This window comes from Anser brachyrhynchus (assembly GCF_964034855.1).
Source record: "Anser brachyrhynchus genome assembly, chromosome: Z".
NCBI classification, from domain to species: Eukaryota; Metazoa; Chordata; class Aves; order Anseriformes; family Anatidae; genus Anser; species Anser brachyrhynchus.
Window position 1 is genome coordinate 19,482,664 of NC_137697.1, and position 26,754 is coordinate 19,509,417.

At 42.2% G+C, this 26,754-nt stretch overlaps 1 protein-coding gene across 2 annotated transcripts in view; it reads left to right on the forward strand.

Moving 5' to 3' along the window:
• Window positions 1–26,525, forward strand: part of SERINC5 (serine incorporator 5) — a 40,865-nt gene extending 14,340 nt beyond the window's left edge. For both annotated transcript variants that reach the window (XM_080573129.1, XM_080573128.1), the window contains 10 exons: window positions 5,946–6,124; window positions 6,401–6,483; window positions 9,357–9,450; window positions 10,564–10,775; window positions 11,580–11,675; window positions 14,488–14,614; window positions 16,264–16,330; window positions 18,820–18,859; window positions 19,525–19,672; window positions 19,967–26,525. In XM_080573129.1, the coding sequence (XP_080429255.1) occupies window positions 5,946–6,124; window positions 6,401–6,483; window positions 9,357–9,450; window positions 10,564–10,775; window positions 11,580–11,675; window positions 14,488–14,614; window positions 16,264–16,330; window positions 18,820–18,859; window positions 19,525–19,672; window positions 19,967–20,114 (1,194 nt within the window). In that variant the 3' untranslated portion in view covers window positions 20,115–26,525. The remainder of the gene's footprint in view (window positions 1–5,945; window positions 6,125–6,400; window positions 6,484–9,356; window positions 9,451–10,563; window positions 10,776–11,579; window positions 11,676–14,487; window positions 14,615–16,263; window positions 16,331–18,819; window positions 18,860–19,524; window positions 19,673–19,966) is intronic.
• The last annotated feature ends 229 nt before the right edge of the window (window positions 26,526–26,754 follow it).

The window sequence follows — 26,754 nt, forward strand, 5'->3', positions numbered from 1 at the left end:
GCAGCATCCTGGGTCCAGAAGCTGGTGGTAACATCCTGTGCCTGCAAGGCAGATGAAACAAGAGGCTTACGCAGGGGCTATCTTGAGGGTTTCTGTGCTCTGTGCCAGTGACCTTTCCTTCATCCCATGGTGCCCTCTTTGTACATTCTTTACTAATTTTCTTTTATTTAATATGACACTGCTTGGACTATCACAGTGCTGCCTTCTTACCCCTGATCACCAGAAGTTGCTGACAGCCCTGTAAGAGTGCTCAGTACAGACAAGATGCTCATCCCTTAGCTGTGACTTAAAAACTCTTCAATATGTGTGTGCTGAAGTTCCTTGCCAGGAATTACTTTGACTTACTAGATGCTTAGATTGGCAATAAAGTGAATAATCCAAGGAACTAAAGTATGTGGAAGACAAACTATATGCTCGTATCCAAATTTCATAAAGTCGTTTTCCATCAGTAGTGTGGTTTTAATGCAGCTTGTATCCCTAACAAAAAAAAAACCTCTCTCCTTATCCAACAGAAAAGTGATTCAAGCAGCCTTCAATAACGTGCTTTTCAGCCTTGCCAAATTTCTTTTCCAGTTTGTAGCCTTTAAAGCTCAATGTAGGAAGAAATGGCACAAAGAGTAGCTGTTAGTGTGAAGTGGAAAGATAATTGCCTTCTTAATTTAGCGCATTTGGTGACTTTGAATAGGAAATGAACCATCTGAAAGTAGTCTTTCTTTTTCTGCTCTCTAATTTAATAATTACTTTCTGGGCTGTTTAAAAGTTCAAAGACTCCTGAAGCTAATTCAACCCAGTTGTAGTAGAGTGCACCTTCAAAATATCTACCCAGACTAACTGGTCTCAGCTTCCCAATGACGAACTGTATTTTGAAAATGGTGGTCACTTAGTGATTCCTTTGCTTTTGGCTGGATTGTGGAGCACTCCTAGATCCTGAAGCACAACTGTAAGCAAATACTTTGCATGATGCTTCTAAGACCTCATGCTCTCTTTCTTGAAAGGGGACAGAATTTTAATTCATTTTAATTTGATTTTTTTTTAAATTTGTATATTAAAGTAACATTTAATATTTCAGTGCAGTGCTTTGTGGAACCATCAGCTTGGCAGGGAACAATATGTCTGCTTTACCTGTTTAGAAATCAAATAATCACATTGATGTTAAGTGAAAGGAATCTCATCCTTGTCAGTGAAGGTTTTTTTTCGGTTGTTTTGTTGATTGGCGCTAAGTTCCCAAGTCTGAAGTAGTCCTAAAAGTATTTATTGTAGCACTGTAGCCTTTGGACCTTTGAAGTTATTTTGAGAGGAAGTAGCAGCAATGTACATCTCCGATGAGCACCTTAAAGAAAGACTTAAAAAATATGTTTGTATTTGTCCAGCAGTATTCATTTGCCCCCCTTTGTCAGTCTGTTAAAATACATTTAAGACAGGTTTTCCATTTCTGAGGTGTCAGACTCTGCAGGTGCCAGCCCAGAGTCAGGACCTGTTCTATGCCCTGCAACATGTCTGGAAAAACAAGTCAGTGTCCCAGGTTGCACCTCCTCCCCCAAGCTGGCAGGCAGACGAAGCCATGTGTCAGTGGGAGGATACAGTACCTGTACAGTATCTGGTTATGGTTTCAAAACCTTGCTTCCTAATCTAATTGGCAGTATTTTGATGATCTATTTTTGTGGTGAGCCTAAAGAATTGAACAAATAAAAGATGATGTCTTTTTGGTGAGGTTTTTTTTTCTGTTCTTTTCACACTTCTTCCCCATCTTCTGATCTGCTTCTGAGCTCATGAGACACCACGAGAACTTGGAGAGTTAAATTCTGAAAAAACGTGCAAAGAAACCAAGGCATTTCTGTTTGATCTCTGGGGAAAAAACGAGAAGCAGTAGGGAGGGAGTGGATAGGGAGTGAAGCAGATAGGGAGGGAGTGGTTGGCTCTTACTAAGAAAGCAGTTTGAATTGGAGCGTGTAGAACTGATTTCAGAGGAGCAAGGTCATGTATCAAGGCAAAAGATAGGATACAACATCAATCAAGACATGAGAGCTTTAGCGATGGGGACAGCAAGGCAGAAGAGGCGAACATACAGTTACACAAGACCGTGTTGAGATCTGACTTTGTTCCAAAAGGAAGTAAATCAGGATCCAGGGCTTTCTATGGTGGTGAAGCACTGGCACAGGCTGCCCAGAGAAGCTGTGGATGCCCCATCCCTGGAGGTGTTCAAGGCCAGGCTGGATGGGGCTTTGGTAATGTGGTCTGGTGGGAGGTGTCCCTGCCCATGGCAGGGGGGTTGGAACTGGGTGGTCTTTAAGGTCCCTTCTAACCCAAACCATTCTGTGCCTTGATCCAGGTATGTGCTTTTCCATTTATTCTGTTGAAAGTCAGCTACAGCTTTACCCTCAAACATTCTGTTGAAGCGTAACCTTGCTTTGCAGGCTTTGAAAGGATAATTGACACGAGGAGGGAAAGAATTGTTCTAGTTGGTCAAAATACTGTTTTGATTTTTTTAAATGTTTTTCTTAATGTCAAAGCTGTTTCAAAACTTGTGGTTTCATCCTGAAAATATCCATGCCTTATTTAAATAAGGAAAGGAAAATCGGAAAAGAGGATTTCAGAAAAGCAAATACCAGTGAAAACTAATTCAGTTGTGTGAAAGCATTTCAGTTCTGGGTGGTTACATGTTCTGTAGAACATGTAGAGCATGCTTTCAGACTTGTTTCCTCAGCCAGGTTTATATCTTTGTCCTTAAATCCATTACAGTATGTTAAAATCTAAATTTGCTGCCAAAACTGATTTTTTTTAAAGAAACTGTCCATTACCTATTTCTGGTAAGAATTTAGCTATGGATGCAAGCTGATGCATGCTTTGGTCAGATTGTTTTTTATTTCTTCAGTCCACCTGTTCAAGACAAGTGGCTTTACCATCGTTTTTCCCCACTCTCTGTCTACTGACATGATTTTTTTTTTAATGCTTTCTCCATTTCTATAACAAATTTCACCTGACACATTCCACCCTCTCCTGGATGAGGACATCCATGTGGAAAGCAGTCTCTTTCTGGTTTCTCTGGCTCTTCAGGCCTGTTTCTACACAATTCTTCCTTCTTGCTGCCCTGTGATGCCATTTTCTGCCCTCCTGCATTCATGGGACTGGGCACAGACAGACCAAGCTTGGAGTGTCCCAAACCCAGCCAGCTGGAGCCTGGACACAACACAGCTGCATCAGCTCGCTGCAGCATCGCAGTAATTTAGGAGGACAGACACTCGCACCGAAGGCAAAGCAAGTTCGGGGCAATCTGACCCTGTTCTTGTAGATGTTGCCATTTTCTCTTTCACTGCACTCAGAAAAAAAATACCCACTTGATAACATCATTGTGCACGTAGCTACAGAGGCATTCACGTTATCTGAATGGATACTGAGTTACTGCAGTTGGAATGCTTTGTCCCCTGCTCGGAGGCCAGGGGAATTTACTTATGTTGCTTTTAAAGAGAGAAAGGTAAATACTTCACTCCATCAAGATCAGCTAAGTAATTAATCTGTGACTTTAACAACTGGCAAAACTATCCAGCAATTAGAAAGAGTACTAAATGACACAGGCTGGGCAGGTTCTGGCAGCTGAACATATTTCAGAGAGAGAGATTTTCAAGAAAAAAATGTCTTTTTAAACTTTTCAGTGATCAAGAACTCTCATAAAGCTTGATAAATTGTTCGCAGCAGTAGATTATCCTCTCGTGAAAACATGCCCTTTTCATTACATCCACCCTCTTGTCCTCAGTGTTGTGCTCGTGTTCATTATCTGCCGGGGTCCCAAGTCTTTGTTTTTATTCTTGATTTGTTACTTCGGGATCAGTGGTCTCTGAAAAAGATGCTCAGTCCTGCAGGACTATTCCTGTGGCCATCATTTATCACTGTATAGCGTTGTGCATGCTACACAACGGCTGAGCCCGTTGTTGTTTGTGCAGGCACAAAGTAAGCCGTTGTTCTTGTGAATCCACGCGTTTTCTGTCAGCCTGTTGTGTAAAAAAATTACTACCAAATAGAGAAAAGAACATATAGGGTCAAGAATCCCTTCTAGACCTCAGTAGAAACCTATCCAATTAAAGAAGATTCTAATTTACAGTTACCCAGAGATTTTTTTTTTAACTAGCTAGTTGATTAATTAATTAAGTTCCTTGCTGTTTTTGTTGTTTTACTCTTTAAAACCGGTAATCAAAATATTATTTGGTGCAGATCTAACAGAAATTAGCGGTTTAATCAGCATTATCATCTATATCAAAAAGTCTGATTTTCTTGGAAATATTTTTAGTTCAATACCACGCATTGTTTTATCTGTGCTGATTGATGGTAATTACAAGTAAAGAGTTGACTGACAGCCCAGCTGCTTTCCCTGGCATTGCTGTGGCCCCATGGCTTGCCCCGGCATTGCTGTGGCATAGATAGGTCTCTTAGTTATTTCACCCAATCCATTTTCTCGTTTTGAGTGCTGGCACATTTGGCCAGTCTGACATTTCATTGCCTTTCAGGGCTTAAGAAAGGCATTGCTGATGCTCCAGCCGGTTTCTCAGGAGCCCTCCAAAGTTTTTGGATGCGAGTTAAGTCACAGTTGCTCAATTGCTGTGCAACTTCTTAAGCATTGGCTATTCATCTCTGAGTTACTTCTGAAAGAGCGTCTCGGGGTGGCGCAGCTTGAATCCATTTCTGTGTGTTGATCCCATGTTTCCTGCATCCTTGATGGCTCTCCACCCGGCTGGGAACGCTGCCTGATCACTGGCTGTTGAGCCGTGTTCGTTGTTCCCTTGTCCTGTTTTTGTTTACTTACTAGCCTGCTGAAGGAAGTAGACATGAGTATCTTTTCTTCTTTCGTGGAAATGTTCAAGGATGGTGTTGCCCACAATCTTTGTATATTTTTCATAAGCAAAATCGGGCCTGGCTGAACACTTTCTCACACCCGATTTCCCATTTCATCTGCCTGATTTATTTATTTGTTCAATGTTTTGTCCTGGCATGCGTTGCCCTCTGTCTCTCCCAGTTACCCATGCAGGTAGCTGTGATCAGCTCCAAAGGTTTTGATGTGTTGCTCAACTGGTCTCACCAGCCTCGGCTGAGCACTTTGCGCACACAGAAAGGCCCTTCTTTCTTTGAAGCAGCTGGTGGTTTTTTAATTAAATGCCTCAATTTCTGCTCGACACCCTGGCTGTGGGAAGGGGAGGTTGGTCTGTACAAAGGCGCTGCACAGGAGTGGGACCTGTGCACAGAGTCCTGCTTTCTGAGCGCTCGGTGTCACGCCCGCCTTGGTGACACCGAGGCCAAAACGCGCGGCTGTTTGCCTTCCCCTCACAGCAAGGGCAAAGCCTCAAAGGCAAATATTTAACGAGTCAGGAGAAAAGTGGAATTTTCCTGCCTCTCTGTTACTTTAACATAAAATCAGGGCAACTGGCACAACTCCCTTTCAGAAGCCGTAATGGAGGGGAGGGGACTCACTGCTCCCATATTGCTTGGGTGTGCTTCAGTCTACGCTTCCATTGAGGGCAGCACAAGCCAGAGCTTCCTGCCCTGTGTCCCCATGCATGGCCTCTTTGGCTGGTGCAGCAGCCAGTATGGCTTTATGTAAGCCGGATTACTGAAACAAAGTCTGTTGTTATAAAGCACAGGAAGAAGGGAGAGGGTCCCTGCGGTAAGGGGCAGGGATGGTTTAAGCCAATAGAGCTGGAGGAAGGCAAGGTGGACTTGTACCTGAGAGCCATCTGGGAGTAGTTTACAGCCGAGGCTCTGGAAAGATCCAGTCCCTTGTGTTTTATGTTGTTCTATGTCCCTTGAAGCATTAAATCCAGGCCGAGGGGTATCAACAGCAAAAGGTGTCAGTGTTAAATGAGGCCAGTGAAAAATCAGTGGTGCTGTGACTTACACATGCATAGTTATGTGAAGCCCTGTGTCCTGCCTAACAGTTTGTCATGTGTTTTGTTTTTCAGATTCCCTTCTACGAGCAGATGTGCAAGGGAATTCAAGCAGGTGAAATGTGTGAGAAGTTGGTGGGATACTCTGCAGTGTACAAAGTCTGTTTTGGAATGGCCTGCTTCTTCTTTTTCTTCTGTTTGTTCACCATCAAAATTAACAACAGCAAAAGCTGCCGAGCTTATATTCATAACGGGTGGGTATTTGATTGTTTGATTACCACTTCTGTTTATCGGTTTGTGCCGCTTACTTTCCAGTTGCATGTAGTACTAGGCAGGGAAAAAAGATTTTGATATCACTGCTTCTGTCAGGTATAACGCACACAAGTGGAAACAAACTTAAACAGCAATCAGTCAACAAAGGTTGTTTTTTCTCTTGCTGGGCTTTAAATAGAGATTTCTCCTGGTGCTTGTTTTGAAGACCTCTAATTCCCATTATAATCAGTTGATTTCTTTTATTTGCTCTTGTCCAGATTCTGGTTTATTAAGCTTCTACTTCTGGCAGCAATGTGCTCAGGAGCATTCTTCATTCCCGATCAGGACACTTTCCTCAATGGTACGGACTTCTCATTTTATTATGCTGCTTCATTCTGTACTACATTGGGGGTGGTCTTAAATCATAAAGGTCTGATCAGTGTGGGTATGGCTGTACTTCAAGTAAAGCCAGTATAGTCCAGGTACAGAAGGGGTATTTGGAGCGGTCGGCGAGGAACCACACACACACAAAGATTAACCATTCATTGTGCTGACCGCAAGCAAGCCAAGAGGGTAGGTAAAATAGCTGCAGTGCTGTCTTGCAAATTCTTTAAGAAGCAGAGACTACAGTGATGCAGAAGAAATTGTTCTGTTGAGAGCACTGAGACACGTGTTAGCTTGGCTTGTGCAGGTAGCTCTGCTGCAGCACAGCAGCTGGGGACCATGCTATGTGGTGGAGAAGAGCCATACTACTGGGGGATGCAGTGACGTGCAGGCAGAAAACCCTCAGTACCATAAAAGAATATGGGATATCGCTATCTTTCAGGCTGGTGATGTAAACCTAATAATGTAAAACTAGACTTCCAGTGGCCTGTTGCAAGTGCCCAGCCCAGAGTGCTATGCTCGATGCATTTCCAGTTTTGGAAGACACTCTGGCACTGCTCAAGCATGCTGGTGCTGAGCAAGTGTTTAAATGCCGTCTCTGTGGGTTACTTCTCAGAGGCCTCTTGTGGGGTGGCAGCAAAAGTCCCGGTTATGATACCAAGGTGAGTTTGTGCTCTTTGGTTTGCCCGGTGCTTATAAGCCGTTAAGCTGTTTGGTCTGGGCGGGTGAAAAGGGGTGGACTCGACTCAGTCATGCAAAGTAGCAGTTGTCTGTCTGCCACCTGCGTCCACTGAAGCTCTCTGGGTATGCATGCTTTCAACTCCAATCTTCTGTGGGTGTTCAAAGGGGTAAGAGGAAGGAGTAACACAAGAGAAGAGAATATAGGGGACAGATGTACTATGAACATGCTGCTTTGGGAAACTACGGTAAAAAACACTTCAAGTAAACCATTGATAGGTTTACCTCAGCTTCATGCTCTTAGAGGCTGTTTGTGTTTGGTACTGGTTCAGTCTGATACCCCAGATGTGAAGGGGTCCTTATCCCTGTTTCTTTTCTCCACAAAGACATGTGATGGCCCTATGTGCTTGTCCTTACTGGCTGATGAGTGCTTGGTTTAGAAAGGTGCAGTGGTAGAATGTGTTATACTCATGAGCAAGCAAGACTCCCTGTCATTTTTGTGAGTGACTCTTTCCATGGCAAAAAGTCATCAAGAATTGAAGTGTTTGGGGAAGAAGTGAAACAAGATTTTTTTTGTGCCGATTAGTTGACTGTTTCTCAGCTGCAGTTTAACCTAGTGTGGAGATGCAGCATAACAAGCTTTCATCCCTAAATTAGATCTCGACTTTTCTCTGTAAAGCAGTATTCTACACATCCTGCTAAACTGTCTTCCACGAAGCCCTTAAATTTGAGCTTTATAGAGGGTCTGGGTGTTGTGCGGTTTTGTTTTCTCTTGGTTTTCCCCTCTTATCAAGAAACCTGCGCTGTATTTTATGCCTAAGAACATTCTTAGACCATTCTGTCAGTTTGCCTGTTTTTTTTCTAAAAATGTAAAATTTTCTTCCCAGGCTTCCCATACTTAGCATTTTGTTAATCATGGAGGAGGGATATTATGTGCTAGGCTTGCGGGGGCTGAAGCATTACGTCCACTCTGGCCGTGCTAGCCTTATCTGTGATGGATGCATAAAACGTGCCCCAGTGTCCTGCCTGTGGCAATGGGAGATCATAACAGAGAGTCTAGATATTTAATTACTCACTGCGTTGGTTGTCTGCTTTTTCCTACACCACCTCTTCAAAATACACAGGCACACCCTGTTTTTAATGTATTTTTGCATGCTAGCTTCTTACCTCCTTTTTTCATCCTATTTTTTTTTGTTTGTTTGAAGAGCACCATGCTAATCAAATGGATTTTTTTTTCATTTAGCAAAACCAGACAAGTGGCATTTTTGCTTGCTTTCTGACAATGAACTTATTGTACAGTTGAAAAAAAAAATCTCTGCTTCATCTGCTAAGGGTAGTGTATCTGGGCTGTTCTGTTATTCTGTTTCTCTTAGACAAGCTAAGCCTTTTTTTTTTTTTTAATCTGGAAGAAAAATATGAACTTTGCTAATGCACTTCCTCAGTTTTCTTCACTGAAATCAGCTGCATACCTGGAGTCATTTGTAGGCTGTACAGCAACTGTACAGCAACACAAGCTGCTAAGCATTTAGATAGGTATCAGTATTTTCTCAGACTCCTGGTGTTGCACACAAGGGATTTGTTGTCCAAATTATCCAAGCAGTATAGAATAGAGTATATGTAGGTCAGTGGTTAAGTAGTCAAATAACCTGTTTTAAAACTAGTCAATGAATACCAAGTGTTCTGGTTTCTTTGGGAGTGGCTCAGGACAGCATTTGTAAACAGATGAGCCTCGCCTTTATTTTTCTGTGGTACTAGAATCAAGGGAACTAATTGCCCTTTTTAGAACCGGGTTCCAGTACCTTGCAATTTTAGCGTTTAGACTTCTCCAGAATGCCTTGAGGCCTCCTCCACCCCCAACCAGTCACAAATAAAGGCTTCAGTATTTTCTGTCTGAGTATAGTAACTTTGTCTCCACAAAAATTTTCTAGGTTAGGGAGTCTCAAATGTCCTTACAGGTTTATTTTGAAGGTGTAGTGCATTGCAAGCTGAGTTCAACTTCAGTCTTGAGGTAGCTGAGCTGATGTTTTGGATGAAATGTCTAATCACCTGTTACATCTGTGGGCCTGAGATACTCAAGCTGTGTAATAGCTTCACTTGATAGACCTAACTCCATTTTCTCTCAAGGGAAAGGTGACTGCAGTTTGACCTATTTTGTGTCTCTCTGCCTTGCAGCCTGGCGCTATGTAGGAGCAACAGGAGGTTTCCTTTTCATTGCTATTCAGCTCATCCTGCTTGTTGAGTTTGCACACAAATGGAACAAAAACTGGTATGTGTTGGGCAAGTAATCATTTGCGTAATATTCTGATGGACTCCTGAAAAACACATTTCTTGGAACAAAGGAACACAGCATTTAAAAGTAGTGTGGATGTAATCTCTGAAAGATACTTTAAAGTTGATGTTAAGATCTGTGCATCTTTTTTTTAATCCACTGTCCTCCTTCCCAGGTGGAGCTATTTCCTCCTTATTCTATTCTGAACCTCAGTTTAACCTTTCTTAACCTCAGTTGTTCTGCTTCTAGTAAGTACTGGCATGTTGGGATGCAAACATCTCTTATTTTAAGCTGTTCCAGTTTCGGATGAAAACACAGCTGGCAAGAAACAGAGTGGTGCAAGAGAATAAAACTGGATTTGCAAAATGTAACAATGAAACTGCCTGTATGCAGTGGTACAAACTGATAAATCCTGTTTTTTTGATGTCAGCTTAATGCACATCAAATGACTTATTTATTTATTTGTGGTCATGAGAACTGCTACTTTCTCTCTAACTTGTTTGTTTTCATCTAAACATGCAAGATTCCATTATCAACCCACATATATCATGTTTTGGCATTGACATTTGTTTGATATTATCGCCCTAGTCCTTAGCCTCTCATCATGCATTAAAGTATTGAAATTGTTCTCCCACATACACACAGGAACTCCTGCCTCCCCATACAACTTGTCTTGTCTCTCATTTCTTAACCCTACAGCCTTTGCTGCCTTCTCTTGTTTCAGTTAGCATGCTGACTGTTAGGAAAGGTATCAGCAAGCCTTTGGGCTTTTTTAGATACCCATTTTCATGTAGGAAGTGGTGAGATCTCCTTATACGACAAATGTGTGGATGAAGACTTTCCAGCAGCAGCATATAACATTATCAGTCTCTACAATAGATGATGTTTTCAAACAAGTCATGTTTTCACAGAAAAAACACTAATGCTAAGGAACATTTCTTTCAGTTTCATGGGAGAAACCTTGCAAGGACCTGTGTTAGTGTAGTGATATACATGTGCTTCAGGAACATAAGCACTGTTTTTTGTGTTTGATATAAACTATTCAACTATTAGAACTCTATTTTTTAGGAAAGGGAGATAAAGATAAGGTGCTTGTCTCTGTCTCCCCAGGACTGCAGGTGCAAACCACAAGCAGATGTGGAACGGTTTGCTCGCCCTGGTCACTCTTGTCTTGTACTCTGTTGCTGTGGCAGCCCTGGTCCTCATGGCTCTCTTCTACACACGCTCAGAGGGCTGCATGTACAACAAGGTCCTGATCGGTGTCAATGGTGGCCTGTGCCTCTTCGTGTCGCTGGTAGCCATATCGCCCTGTGTCCAGAATCGTGAGTCTGCTGACCTCTTTTCCTGCTGGTTTTCGGGTACTGCCATGGTTGTGTGCCTTGAGGCACGAGCCATGTTCTGGGCAGAAAGGCTCGTGATAGTTCAGAGCTAGTGCTGCTCTTGTCCCTGTCCCCTTACCTACAGTATGAAGTTCTGTTGCTGATCAAGTTGTCTGCTAGGTGTGAGATGTTTTGGGTGTGCCATCAGGCACTTATACTTTAAAGAACACTCAAATGCTGATGTCTGGTAATGTGTTGAGGAGTTTACACAACTCCTGCAGCAATAACAGTTGAGGCAAAGGCTGTAAAACCCTTTTACCTCTGTTTTAGCATTGCTTTTTGGCTGCTTCTGATTTACCATCTCTAAAGCTTGGGTCCGAAGCAGCTGACAGCAGTATTTCATGCTTCTTTGGTATGTTTTATGTATGTTGTTAGTGTCTTGCATACATTGGACCTGGAAATAGTAACTTGAGTGGCTCCAAAACAAATATTATGGGCAAATAAAAAGATTATGGCAGTCTGTCAATAGCTTTTGGAAAGCTGGTTCTTTTGGCAAGAGCAGAGGGGTGATTCTTTTCTTATGTGGGAATCTTTAATGCCTTTCTGAAACAGTCAGTAGAACTAAAGGGCAGGCTCCTTTCTCTTTACCTGCCAGAGGAAACATATCTGAACTGCCTCAAAGACTTAAGAACTGCTTTAAGTAAAATGTAAAAGATACTAGTGTGCTTTTCTTTAAGGGATATGAATTTATTTTTCAGTTTATTAAAATATCCACAAAAATAATCTCTTGTCCTCTTTCTTCTAAAGGCCAGCCCCATTCTGGTTTGCTGCAGTCAGGAGTTATCAGCTGCTATGTCATGTACCTCACTTTCTCAGCATTATCCAGCAAGCCACCAGAAACCAGTAAGTTACCTTCTGCTTTATGTAAATCCTTTGAGACACGCTACGTATTAAAAGCAAGAAGGCCTTTAGCAAACCTTAGCAGTGAGGAATTTAGGAGTGCTGGTTTTGATCTTCTCTGGCCCGTGCAAAAGAAGTTGCAGATAATAAATTTTTGCAGCATTTGAGAGACACTGCAATGGATGCTCTCCCTTGTACCTTAAACGCTTTGGTCTAGGGGAGCTGCAGCTCACTGTGTGTGGGTTGCACTTCTTGCACCAGAGTCATTCTAGTTTGTTTACTACTGATAAGTTTCCCAGAGCCCTGCATTCTGTCCCTTTGTATGGCAAGTGTACGTGCTCATACAATAGGACATGACTAAATACATAACATGTTTGGTCACATGATGGGAATAGAGTTGGGACAAATGGAAATGGCTGTTACATGCCTCTGGAAGAGGCTGGGTGACCAGATCTATCCAGAAGGTTACTAGGTCCACCACCATTAGTAGGTACCTTGCACCCAGGCAACTTTGTTCTCTTCTTGCTCTGCTGGCCATCAGAGTGGTTACTAAAATCACTTGTTTTCTCCTATGATTGTTATGCTAGGTAGCCTTAGCTCTAGGCTCCTCTAGACTCCTGATGGAACAAAAACTTGACTATTGCTCATCTTTCATTTTGAAAGGAAGCATTCTGAGAAAAGACCTGGAGTTACTCTGCAGTTGTTTGAGGTGACGCTGTTCTTCAGCAGAGTTCCCATACTCCACACATTCTAACAGTTCACGTTGCAAACCAGAAGTAGGGAACTTCCCTAATGTCTTAAGTCCCATGTGGTGCAAAAACACATCAAGACTTTACATGTTCAAATCAGTTGGTTTCCTTTTCCCGTTTAATCATTATATTCACCTATTTGGACAGGGAACATGCTTTTCACTTTCAGAAGACCTCTCTTATTTCAAATCAGTAATGAAAAAAGACCTTTGTTACTATTGCTGAGCTTTTAGTGTTGAAAAGCTGAAGCAACAATAAGTAGAAGTACGTTGGCAGGAAGGAGAAGTTTTATAGACACTTGCCCAGAAGAAAAGGGAGAGAGAGGGGAAGAATCTCTCTCTCACATTTGTCTGTGTGAACATTGACACATACACAAATGTATTCCAGAGCTAAGAACAAAAAACAGACTGTTTTGGTGGAAGATTTACTTATGTAACATAAGCAGCACTTTCAAATGAATATAGAAACTCATTTAGATGACATCGGAATTACTCATGAGATTTGACACAGTCTAAAAGAAAATGGGGGAGAAAGTGATGTATGATATTAAATCATTGGTTTTGTGTTATTTCATACTTGTGACAATCAAAGCTTTCAGTAGTTAAGTGAATGCTCTGATTCTTCTGGTATGTATTGCAACTGTGATTATTGCCTTTGGCAGAGTTTGCGTCAAGCATGTTGTCTCAGGCTCTCTGAATTGACTGTTCCTAATTGTCTTTGCTCCTCGCTTCATGATACTGACTTTTATAATGGCTCGGGTACTTTTTACTGTGGCACATGCTGGAGCTGACACTTACTAAGGTGTCCCATACCGTGTCACTCAGATTTGCCACACACTACCTGGTTTGACTCATGCGTCAAGCAGGGACCTCCGAGTAAGCTGTCTCACAAACTAGGCCCAAAGGAAATGTAAGCTACAAATACTTATTTGCAATATCTAAAAAGCATAGTTGGAAAAGGCAAACAAAAGGAAATGGCCGTTGAACCTCTGCTTATCGCAGTGTGCCTTTGATTTTTGATGCCAGACTTAGCTAAAAGGCCTGCCAAACAGTGGCCTGCCCAGCTGCTGTATCCCTTGATGGGACATAGTTGGGGGATTCTGCGTGTCTCTTGCCAAAGTGTTCCCTAAAGGCTTGTCTTCCCTTCTTTGCTCCTGGCATTATGTTGTCCCTGTCATCTGCTGATAACGCTGTTTATGCAGTCCTACATAGAACCAGGTCAGGGGACTGATTTCAAGTTTATTTTTAACCTGGGTGTAGTCTTAGCTGTATTTTGCCCTCTGGCCCTCCAAACAGTTATGTTGCCCCAATGGGGATACAGTGGAAGGAAAGAGGCGATGGGAACACAGTTTGCTTTCAGCAGTGCTGGCATGAAAATCTCTTGATTTGAGATAAGGTGCAGCTGGAATAAGCTCCTTTAGGGTGATGCTAGGCTACTGCTCTGCTTTGAATCAAAGCAGACACCAAAAGGTCAGACACATCTTGGAACAGCAAGGACTAAATTGGTTTCATTTCAGGAACCTAGAAGTAGTATTTGCTTAAAGGTTAAAGTAAAATCTTGCCTGCAACCAAACTCTTTGTGTTTGGTCTTCTGTATATCTGAGGACAGGACAGCTACATGCTACGTCTTTTCTCTGACTGTTAATTTCATAGCTGTCCTCAAAGCACACCTGCAGTCAAAGAAATTTATAATCTCAGGTGCATACTATCTCAGTTTTATATGGCTTTGTAGTCTTGCATGAAGGGCTGGGAAACTTCCAGCTTTTTATTTCTTAGTTCACAAGACAGTCTTTTTCCTTGTTTGTCAGCTCTAGTCACATAAGAAGCTCTAGTACCCTACTAAGTTGCAGTGTTTTCCCCAAAACACAGAATCTGCCAGGTCAGATTTATAGAATTTATTCTGTATGACTTTTCTAAAAGATAGATGGAAACAACTGAAATGTGTCTACCCAGCGTCTGAAGTAATAAAAATATTTCCCTGAAAATCTTTACTCTGAACAGTCCTTTGAAATGCGCTGAAATGAGCATTGGTAACAGTTATTTTCATTTCATTTTTGTTCTGTGAAGTCCTGGATGAAAACAATCAGAACATCACAATCTGTGTTCCTGAATTTAGCCAAGGCCTGCATGGAGATGAAAACCTGGTTACGGGTCTGGGTACTACCATTCTCTTTGGCTGCATTTTATACTCTTGGTAAGTCTGGGGGTCTGCACTTAACCTTGCTGCAAATGCAATGTCATCTAACTAATGAAGGCTTATAGCAGTTCTCAAGCAAAGTAATGGTGAGAAATAGAACTGAGCTAGAAGGTTCCTATTCTCCTTAATTTTAGAATGGTTGGATGCTCTAGCCAAAAATGTCCAACAAGATAATATAACTCCTGAAACAAATATTTCATTGAATTAAAACCAAATAGAGCAATTCACATCTAAAGGTGGAGGGAGAAAGTTTCCAGCTGTCCATGAAGGCAAACATTCAGAAGGAGCTTTGATTCTGCATTTAATCTTCTCTTTAAGAATAACTTCATGCAGTTAGCTCCATCTAAAAGAGGTATCTGAGGTTTCTGTAATGTCTGGGCAGAGGAGACTATCACTTTTTCTGCTGTCTTTGAGACAAGAACAACAACAACAACAAAAAACCTGCTTGGGAGGGGTTGTGCCTTCCTTTGAACAACTGATGAGTGCAGGACTGCTGTAAGGATTTAACAAAAATGTCTTGCTCTAAAATCTGTCCGTGCCTATACAGTTACATTGCTCGCTGTGTATTATTGCAGCTTGCATCAATGAATTAAGCCATACACCAGGGGAGAAAACAATTGCTGATCATAAAAACATGATGTATCACTGTTATGGCTGTGTGGGTTGTCAGGAAGCAGTACTGCCTGTACTGCAAGTATTAGAGCAGGTTCTGCTTTGAGTCCACTTCAGAGCTGAGGTACGGAGACTCTGTAATAATTCTGAAGTGAATGTGAGAGGTTTTCTGAAGAGGTAGCATGATGTCTCTTCTGCCATCAAATATGGGTATTTTTTCCATTTAGTTCATATACCAAATGTTGGATTGGTTGCATAGATCTAGTTCACAACAGAACAGTATTTCCAATGTAACAGGAGGGTGTTGTTTGAATGTGGATGACTTTCAGGTAGCCTGCTGGAGAAGTGCACCATTTATCTGAGGAGATGAGGGCCATCAAGGGGAATGTTCTGACCTATTGCTTACTAAGGATGAGTGTGTACAGCAAAGCATAACACACATCTCTTTGTGGGTAATGGGAAATTTTCTTTACACATCCTGAGAGGGGAAGGCTGGATGGCTAAGAAATATTTCTAATCAGAAGAAACTAGGAAGGGTTCCCCCCAGACAGTTAAAGTCATGCAGGAAGGTGATTTTCTGCAACTGGAACACTGACAATAGCAGTTGGTAAACTACTTCTGAAAACTGACTCCTGCCAGTGACAGGCTTCTTCTCTAGCAAAGCCTTTAGAGAAGCATTTTATGAATGCTGAGTAAAATTGATGGCTGCGAAGTTAATATAAAAGCATTGGTTATGCACAGCAGGGGAGATCTCATCTGAAATGCAAATTGGAGTGCTGAGCTGTTTGCTGGTGTCTGCTGGTGATGAATTCACCACTTTTCAGAAGTGACCTACTTTTAAGGTTGTCTGAGTTGGTTGGTGGCTTTCTGTCCGGCTGCAGGCTGCTACTAATGCAGAAGAAACTTTTCACATGCTTAGTGCTTGATGCATAAGCGTGGGAGTAGACTACTTATGTTTCCTGTGATGGTGAAAAATCACCCTTCTAGGCTTATATTTATGCCAATGTTCTGACTCGATCTTCTTTTGCTCCTAGTTTGACCTCAACAACACGTGCAAGCTCTGAGGCATTGAGGGGAATATATGCAGCACCTGAAACCGAAGTGAGTTCTTGCTTCCTCCCACATGATTTCTGTGCAGACTTCCTTGTGTGCTTTCCTTGCTGTTGTTTTCATGGCCAGCTGATCTGTAATTACGTAAAAACAAAAGGTTGTTAGCACACATGCTACTTGCCTCTGGGTCTGGAATTGACAGAATATTTTTCCACACTGGCCTTTCTGCAGCTCTTGCTGGTTCCTTGGCAGTGCCTTTATGCAAGAGCAGCAAATTATTTCAGTACAGTTTACACAGCATTGTATAAACTTCCTGTAAATCTTCTGCTCCTCATAAGCTCATGTCCTCTGATTCAAAGAAAAAATCTGCTGGACACTAAGAAGCTGTCTAGGTAAAGAAGTTCTTGAACACATTAGGTCCTGATAGCTTTTGGTTTTGCAACAACATAACAAGCACTTATGATCCCAAGATCATCTTATTTTTATTTTTGCACATAAGTATTTAATTTCTTTTTAGTTATAATTATATCTCAAATTTTATTTTTTCATCCATGTTTTCCTTCATCAACACAATTCTTCATTCTACCTGCTTGTTTATTTGGCCTAGTTATCCAAGCAAGACCCAGAAATACTGGGGAAGAAAGTGTGGTGTTTTTTTTTTTTTTGCTATGTAACAGTTACTCCATACTTAGGCTTAGTAGTGTCACACATTGAGTGTGTGTTTGTGTGGAGGATGGATCTGCATTGCTAGCTCACTTTTTGCTGCTGTTACTTGCACCTGCAGTTTGATTAAGGACTGAAAAATTGAGGTTAAAAGTTTAAGCGTTTGTGAGAATCCAAAAATGCAGAAACATATAATGAGGAACTTGCTGTTTGTGGCAGCTGGACAGGAGGAAGGAAAATGCATTTAGCTTTAGGAGCATATCAGGGGCTGCAGGAGCTTCTCCTTGCTTCTGGAAAAAGCACACAAGCCGTGGCTTTGTAGCATCACCCTGTGGCTTCATGGCTGATATGTGCCCTGCTGCAGGGGGAGCACAAGCTGGGTGAACTGCTGGATGTGGCCTGTTTGCTGGGATGGTTCAGCTCTTCTCCTGCGGCACTTGCCAATGGGGTTATTGCTGCACCATTTGGTTTTAAAGAGCAGTACAAGAGCCACTGAATGTAAATGTAAAGAAATGACTGTCAAAGAGCAACTAATTGCATTCTGATTGTTTTCTCTGTAATAAAGGGCCTTTGTCTTCCCAAACATGAATATAAACATAACTTAGCAATTGCTTGTGGTATACAGAAAGTCTTTCAGTGTCCATGCAGAAGACAGTTAAGCGTGATGAAGGGCTAGTTGTATGTGTGCCAACATTGCTATTAGCATCAGCATGTGTGCAAGGACTTAATTTCTGACAAATGCAACTAATTAAAAGGTTTGAGGGAACCCAGAACTTGCTTCAGAATCTTAATGCAGCCAAAGGGAAACTCAGGCTAACAGTGTTAGGTGAGGCTTAGCATAACAGTGGAAAGAGCCCTTTAATCCATTAAGATACGGAATAAGAGCTTTCCTTAAACTCTCAAGACAGTCTCTTTAAAAAAAAAAAAAAAGTGAGCTTTTTGGCTTTTCATAAACTTATGAACCCAGTGAATACATATAATCAATCATAGGTGCACAGGGAAAAACTAGTTTGTTTCTGTTAGAAACTGTAAAGACTTAGTACGTGATTTTTGGAGTTCATTGTCTTTATCAGATCACCAAAAAAAATAAATCCTGGAGTAGAATTTTATCAGAACAAATGATGTTGATGACACAGTACAGAACGTACTGACTCGTACAGTGGTCTGGTGCAGAGATGCACCTAGTTATATATTTATTATACTGTCTGCACCGTTATTCCATTAACATTACCACTCAACACAAGGAGCATCTGACCCTTCAGCAATTTCGGCTTTCCCTTTTCAATCAGTTAAAAACCGATAATCTTAATTTAAGTGAAACAGTAAAAACCGCTCTCTGCTTGTACTCATTCTGGCTCCATTTCAGCAAAACCTTGCAAAGATAAGTACATTTCAGACTTACGTGTTTATTACTCTGATTCCCAACCCATGCAGTAGGGTTTTGCAAGTTCCTTGTGTCTTTGTTTCAGTGGAGTATTTATTTAAAGAGCACTTAGATGCAAGTCTGAAGAGGTTCATCCCCTGTGAATTACTAATTTGCAACCACTTTATTATAGCTTTTCCATGATTTTATCATAAATTGTTTGAACTGTAACACTACCAGTACTTGACCTTGAATTATATAAAATGAATAGAGTAATTCTTAAAGAATGGTTAATTTGCTCCAACTCTTACTGAGTAGGTTTTTCCAAAGCTTAGAAACTGCTGTTACGAACAATTTGGCAAATCCTAATTTGAGGTTTGTGCTGGTTGGAAATACAAACCAGACTTTGCTAAATTAATGCCTGTAACTTAGCCATAACAAGGCCTTCTTCACCAACTGTTCTGCTTCTTTGCTCTTGCACAGACTCTTACCCTTCCTGTTGTTTATTCCACAGGTAGCTCGTTGCTGCTTTTGCTGTGTGCCTGATGGCGATGGTAATTACATTTGCACTATACGGTTTATCTAGCTAGTGGCTTCCAGACCAAACCAAAGAGAATTAAGGACACAGCCACAGACAAAGCTTCTTGTGTCATCTTGTTCTTTAGTGTGTCAAACTGAAGCAGCTGAAGTACTCAAGGTTAGACTAGGGAAGAAAGTAAGAGACATAATACTGTTCTAAAACAACAGGCAAGTTAATAATTCCTTAAAGGGTGTCTTGTTAATGCAACATACAAAGAGTAATCTCTGTTCTTTGTATGCTTGTGGGTGTGACCAACTATGGGATTTTTGGCTCAGCAGTGCTACAGGGACTCCAGTTCAGGAGGGAGTGTCCTGTTTGCAGATCTGGTACAGTCAGGCATATCAACCTGGACTTGCCAGGAGAATATCCTACAGGTAGAGCAATATGAATAGCTCAAATGCTCAAAAGCAGCCAGTAGACCAGGAACATGATGCAGTGCAGCTTTTCAGTGGCATTACTGTTTGTTTTACTAAAGGGTTAGGTTCAAGCCCCGAGGGCAAGAAAATGTTTGAGTATTGCTCTGTATTACGCTTTGCTGAATCACACTGTAGATGTTTTGCTCTGTTCTTCATGATGCCAGCTGCTGTTTTCAGTTCTCATTAAATTTGCAAAAGTTTTCTTGTTTCCTGTCTCTTATAGCTGATGCTGAAGAGCACACTGAAAAAAGGGGAGGCCAGACCGTGATTTATGATGAGAAGAAAGGCACAGTGTACAGCTATGCTTACTTCCACTTTGTTTTCTTCCTGGCTTCACTCTACATAATGATGACAGTAACCCACTGGTTCCAGTAAGTGCACTTCTTTTAAAGCTGAGAAATTAATGTCTATTGCATTGAGAGGAGATATCTGAATGGGAATGCCTGCCATTAGTGTGTCTCCTCTCGTAAGAAAGAAGCTGGGAGAGAAGATGCAAGTCTCTCCTGGGGTATTTTTGCGTAAGGCCTTGCTCTGCAAAGAGTAGCTCTCCTCTGCTTCATGGCTGGGATAACCTAGTTGAAGTCTGTGACCCACCTGGAAAAAACGGGATGCTACAATTTGAGATATGAATGGTGAATTTATTGCATGTTTTTTTCCCTTACCAGCTATGAAAGTGCTCAAATTGAAAAATTCTTCACTGGAACCTGGTCCATCTTCTGGATTAAGATGGTCTCCTGTTGGGTTTGTGTCTTTCTATATTTATGGACTCTTATTGCTCCACTGTGTTGCCCAACCAGACAGTTCTCAGTATGAACACTCAGAAGATCCTTCTGCATATTTACTTTTTTTTCCTGTTACAAATAAAGTACAGCAGTCACTTTGTAATGAGGAGAAACCTATTGCCCAGTTACCATAATATACCAGGTATTAACTTTTTAGTCAGACTAAAATGACTGAAGACATTTTTTAACCTCTTTTAATTGTCAGGAACAAGTGTTGCCCAAGGGGATAAATCTGTTCCAAAACTTTGTAACACTCGTTTATAGTATAGGAAATGTGGTTGTTGCATAAACTGGAATAGGCAAAATACTTTTCAAATAACTGACAATCTTTCTTTTACTTCATTGGCAAGAACAGAAAAAAAATACGGTGCAGATGTATCTTCTTCCTGTGAATGTTGAATATCTTCTAGCAAAATGCATTCCTTTTTATACTCTTTTATTCACCGTGTCTTTAGCAATGATAATTTGGATTGCTGTTTTGTACAGCCTATAATTCTTGTATGTAGCAACCAGATAATTTTTTCCAGAAAGATACCTAAATACTTCTGTAGAAATAGAGAATATGCAAGAATTTGACTGCCAAAGCATCTTCTAAAAATTTTTAAAATGTTAAATATATTTTAAGTTATTGTATACCTAGACTGAGAAAGGAATGTACCATTGATAATAGAGTATTTATCCTATTTTAACTTAAACAGGCACCTAAATATTTTAAGTAATTCAGAATTGGTCTAGTTGTTAACAAAAGGAGAGTTTTACACACAGATTCTTAAACGATACTTTGCCAGATTAAAATTAGTAAGTGTAAAGTTCGTGTACTGTATGGGGATTTAATATGGTACATTCTTTATTCAGAATGTTTGCTGTTGAGAAAATGCTATTTACCGGAGCGCTGCCAGTTTCTGTTAGCTGAGCACTCCACTTTTAAAGTCACTTTTCTACCCTGCTGTCTCAGCCTGTTCCTAGAAATCTCCCAGGGTCTTCAGTTCTGTTTCTATTGCTAGTTTGATAATATTTAAAATGCAGTGGTAGTCAGAAAAAGGACTATAGTATATAGTCTTCCTTTTCTGCCTGTGCGTTGGTTGGAAGGTGTTCTTCCTAACTGCTATAATTTTATACCCTCTGTTGATGTTCATTTTGCTGTTGGAATAGGAGATAGACAGCTGATTAATTCATGGAGACTGAACTTCTTTTGGAGAACTCCTATTCCAGACAGCAGGGTAAGCAGTCAGGAAAGCAAAACCAGAAAACACAAGTGTGACAGTAGCTGCCTTAGTGCAATTGACTGACTTAACAATATTAAGCCCTATTATATCGCTTTTGTTTGCTTCAAGCAGCTGATTTGGTGGTAGAACAACAGCTCAGCTGCTCTAAGTGCTGAATAAGTTCAAACCCACTTCAGTTATCTACATTCCAGTGGGAAAAATTTATGACTTGCATTAGTCCCAGAGTCTTTCTCTTCTCTCTCGCTCTGTGTATATATATACATAAAATGTGAAATGTGCAGGATATAAACAAAATCAACCAATTTAGCAGGGTTTTTTTGTTGGTTCTTTTTTTTTTTTAATATGGTTGAGCCTTAAATCCTCATTCAATGCTTTCTACAAAACAAAAGCACAACATAGAGGTCAATGAGATGGCCACAGTATTTGCATGCCTTATTTGTTCTGTTGCAATAACTGATAGCTAAGGCACACATGGTGAGTAATCTTAAAATGCAACAAATCTCAGCTCTGCTCCTGTTTTCTTTGACACTTTTAGCTGATGTCTTGCTGTGGTATCCTAGGGCTTCTGTCCTGCTTGGAACTTGATAGGAATGTGATCCTCCCAACTCCAAGCACTCTTACCTTGAGCAAAATCCACAGGTCTGCAGTTCTGCATACTTATATTACCTACCCCAGTGATCAGGACCCTCAAAATACCTCTAGTGTGAAGTCTGAGGAAAGGAGTCTGCTCAGAGGTGAACCCCTTGCTCTTCTCCTTATTTTCACCTAGGGGGAAAAAAATCAGTTGAAGCTTATCTTTGATGTTGAGTTAGAAGTGCAACCAATAGCTCTGGAGATGGTGGCAGGTTTTTGTCATTCTTTTTGTCATAAGCATTTTGCTTATGCTCTGAGATCCTGGTCTCACCAAGAGCTCTGCTAGCATGGGGTCCATCAGTATCCCCTCGTGCATTTGGAGTCTAGCCATGTAGATCCTGCTGCAGCAGGAAGGCCTTTGTTAATGCATTCGCTAATAGGAAGCGTTTATCTGCCCCATCTCCAAGATAAGAGCTTATGGGCTGTGCAGTGATGAGGAACAGTTGTCTCACCTAACTGGCAGCAGTTATCTGACAAACAGTCTTGATGCAGAGCTACAACTGTGAGCTGCAACTGAGACAGCCCAGCTCCTTGCCTCTGGTGGTGAATGTGAATGCTGATCCCTAACGTATAGAGGCTCCTAGGGGTGGCCTTCTTGTGTCAGGTATGCTGTGGTGTGAGAAACCAAGCGTATTTTATTAAAATTAACACTGTTTTTTGTAACAGAACAATCTGGGAAAGGAGCTCCACAGAAGAAGGCATGTACGACATCTTATTTGTTTACAAAAATGTTTATTTTTGGTAGGTAGCATCTTCCTACACAAAGACTCAACGTACCTCCTTGTGCTCATTTTTTGTAGTTTGTATTTAGGGAAATAGGTTTTGCACAGAGGAAACAGGGTTGTAAGAGGAAAATCCACAGTGAGGCCTGAGTCTGTTCTTCTTGCACAGCACTTGTCTTGCTGAGTTGTTCCTTCATCCTTCCCTTCCACCAGCTACTGACCTTAGATCTCTGCAGGTATGCACAGGGTTGGAATTTGGCAGTGCCTGACTATGCTGCCTCCTATGCTTCTGAGCAAACACTGTGGGAAATGACCTAGACAATAATTATAAAGACCTGTCTGTCCATGCTGAGACCCCAGGTACAGCTGTGGGTCTCCAGGCCTTTCTTAGGAATTGATAATCGCTGGCACCTTGGTGCACAAAGCCTCTAGCTCCTCAGTGAGGCACGGGCTCCTGATGGCCTCGCAAATCCTACAGCCTTAGCATTTGTTGTGAAATCTGTACTGTGAACTTCCCACATGCAACTACTTTACACAAATCATGGGCTAGTGTCTAAGATTCCAATGCCCAAAACATACATTGTGAACAGTTGACACAAACGGGCTTTTTATAATCTTTTTAACAAGTGCCTTCGGACCTACTGCCATGAGAGCTAGTAATTCAGGTGGCACTGGAACTGGAAAACCTGGGCTGAGCCTGTGACTCGGTGCTGCTGCCTTGTACACGACACTGGCGCGTACAAGGTGCGGTGATGACCTGTGGTGCATGTGGAAGACCAAACAATTGTGCGTGGCAAACCACTGGAGTGGGACTGATTTCAGATGTTACAGTGCAGTGGAAGACGAACCGGGAAAACTCATAGACAGCCTGATGATTTTGTAAGTAAATGAGTAGCTGTTGCTGACACTTACACTGTAAGCTGTCGGACTTTCTCCCCCCGTACTGAAAGGGCAGGTTGCTCTGCTCGAGGCAGTGCGGTGTCTCCTGCACCGACACATGCCCTGCGCCGTGGCTGTACTTTGAGTTTGTTCCCAGAAATAAGACAGCAGTGCAGCACTTCTGGCTCCTGCTATTTTTGAACTGTGTGAAGTGAGGAAACTGCTGTTCTAAAGACAGGAAGACCAGAGAACGCATCCTGTGCTACGTTTCCTCTAGTTGAGCTCGAATGTAAACTAATGCCATTGTTTAGGGGACTTTTGGAGGAATGGTCCATGTTGGCAGAAGTTAGTTCTGCTGGGAAAATGGAGTAACATATTGGCGTTTTCCTACTTTTTCAAATTTGCCAGCAGAAGGAAGGCTATGTGGAACCTCGTTGCTGCACTGCTGCCTGAGGCTGGGACAGTTTTACTTGTGAGGGCAACCTGGAGCTGAAATTGCGACTGGTTCTTGTTGGGGATAAAATCGGTGGGATGGACTCGGAGAGCGAGTCCCTGAATCCAGACAGCCGGACTAACAAGTGAGGCCACAAAGCCTTACGAAAAACATGCAGAAAGCAGATGGATACGTCTGTCTGCTGCTTGCCACCCCGCTCCTCGCAGCGTGCGGCTGGATGCTCTGTGAGGAGTGGCACTGTGATCGCAGATCAGAGCTCTGCGTTTCTGATGCTTCTCGCTCTGTCCCTCAGGCGTTTCCTTTGGGGATCGAAAAGCTCATACTTACCCCAGCTGAGCTGGTGAATCCTGGCTAGGTTTGGGCCGCTTTTGTCTGAAACGGGTAATGGAGTGTTGCTGATGTAGGCGTAGTCCAGAGAGAGGGCTCACCCCTCGCGGAACCGTGAACGCTGCGTGTCTATTTATTTATTTATTTTGTGTTTTAGCACCTTTTCTCGAGCCTTGGGGCGCTTTGGCATTGTGAGCTATGCACGTGTAACTGCTTCACCAGCTGCTGGCGCAGCATTTTCTGGGCTGGGGCATTGCTAGGAACGGAGCAACCATTGCACTGCGGGGGGCGGGAGGGGAGCTGGCTTGTCATGATGCTCAGGCTTTGACCAATGCGCCAGGAATTTGGGGAACTCGAGATAACGCTGCCGTAACCTGGGCTGACAGTCCACAGCGTCACTGGGATCTCTGAACAAATTGGTAACAAAATAATTCACTGACTGGTTTTAAAACATGCTATGAAGAATTTATGCTATAAACCATTACGCTTTTCTCCTAAATGAGTTGGTGAAGCAAAATACTCCATATGCGGCTAAATAAGCGAGATTATCTGCAGTTTAAAAAAAAAAAAGTCTTTCCTTCAGGGCTTTGATGAGTCTCTTCCTTGCAAGCTGTGTCCCCCCCCATTTTATTTACCTTTCTCTCCCTGAGTCTGTTCTTTGAAGGTGCTGTAAGCCTGCTTAACTCCTGCTCTGCTGCCTGCTGCTGGGATGTGGTCGGTGCTAGAAACGAGCTGACTTCTTTGCCAGCTTTTGTCAATTCTTGCCTTTTTGTAAGAGGACAACCTGCAGCGTTGAAGCAAAGTCGAGGATCATAGTTTCATACACGGATCCCCTTTCCTCTGTGAAAAATGCATCTTTGTTTTCCTGAGGCGGCCTGCAGTTTCTGGTGGGAGGAAAACACGTAACCAGGGCAGCGGAGCTTCACTTTGTGCTTTCAGCTTTGTAAACAGCAGTCTGAACCCAGGGTTTCGTCTGACTACAAGGGAATGCCGGGGTCAAGTGCTTAGGAAGCGTGGGCTTTTTGTGCTCTTAACAGGACACGGAGCTTGGGAACTGGTGTGTCTGCGTTTTCAGCGTCCCAACGGCGAAGTGCGCGAGTGTCCCTGGGGGGAAGCAGGTACACGGCACAGTGCCTGGAGCAGTGGCCTGGGGCTCTGGGTCAGGAGGCCATCACGTTGCCATCTCCTTTCTAAGGCCAGGAGAAACTCTGTAGGTTTCAAAAATCCACTTGTGTTGTTTTGTTTTTTCTTTCCCCAACCCTGGTTTAGAATCATTCCACATCTGTTCAACAATACTATTTAAAAAAAAAAAAAAAACACATCAGATTTATTTCAAATATGAACCAGACTGGCTCCCCCCCGTTTGCCAGTCTCGGGTAGCTCGCACCACTGCAGCACCCAGCCGTTTGCACAGACGTCTGCAGAGCTGCAGTTGTCAGCCCTGACACGGCTCCAGCAGCCTGCAGCTGCCAGGACCCGTGTTAGTCAGAGTTGTGGGGTGCAGCACTGGGGCTGCGTCTTTGCCAAAGAAGTCTCAGTCCGAAGCCAAGGAAAATTTGGGAAAGCTATAGGAAAATAATGTGCCGTTACTCATACCTTAGCTTTATTTTTCCTCTTGCTGATACACATCCAGGTGCTTAGATGTCATTGGACATCCACGCAGACTTAAAGTGAGGAAAACCAATGTTCAGAGAAAATTTTTCAACTTGTCGTATACAAGCTGAGAAGGTATTTACAAGGAACATATGGTTCATTGTCTGTTTTTATTTACCAGAAATGAGTGGTGTTTAGTCTCATGTATACCATGTTTGAAAACTGGATGCAAACTAGGGAAAATGTAAACACTTTCTTAATGGTGAAGGGTTTTTAATTAGTCCTTTTCAAGGTTCTTAATATCTCAAGGGAACTCTTTGGTGTGTATGTGTGGTTTTGTTTTATTAATCTATAGCTCAGTGAAGCGGAGGTTTGCTAGTTTATTTAACATTTTTTTGTGAGTGTTGTGACCCGTATAACTGTAACGCTTTGACTTTTAAGGATTGGTAGACTTCAGAATTCTCAGAACTAAATTGTAAAACAGCGTTTGCCTTTTTAAAGCATGTTAATGGTTTTTATGGACACTTCCTTTTGTATACTGAGTGAATGTATTGTTATAGGTTTAATGTTTAATGGACCAATAAATAAAGGTTTTCTTACATTTGAAACGAAGTGCTGTGATATGTAAAATTTGAGAGGAGTTCACCTTTGGTGAGAGGCGAGGCCGGCCAGAGCGCTGCGCTTGCAGCTGCTGCTCCGACGGCGCAGGCGGTGGGGGTGAGGAGGATCCGTGTGCCCGGCTGTGAAGATGTGCGACTGCAACGTCTTGGCTTGCCAGAGGCCACACATGGAGCTCTGTTTTTGCTGTACAGTAGTCCAGAACAACGTGGTGGTGGT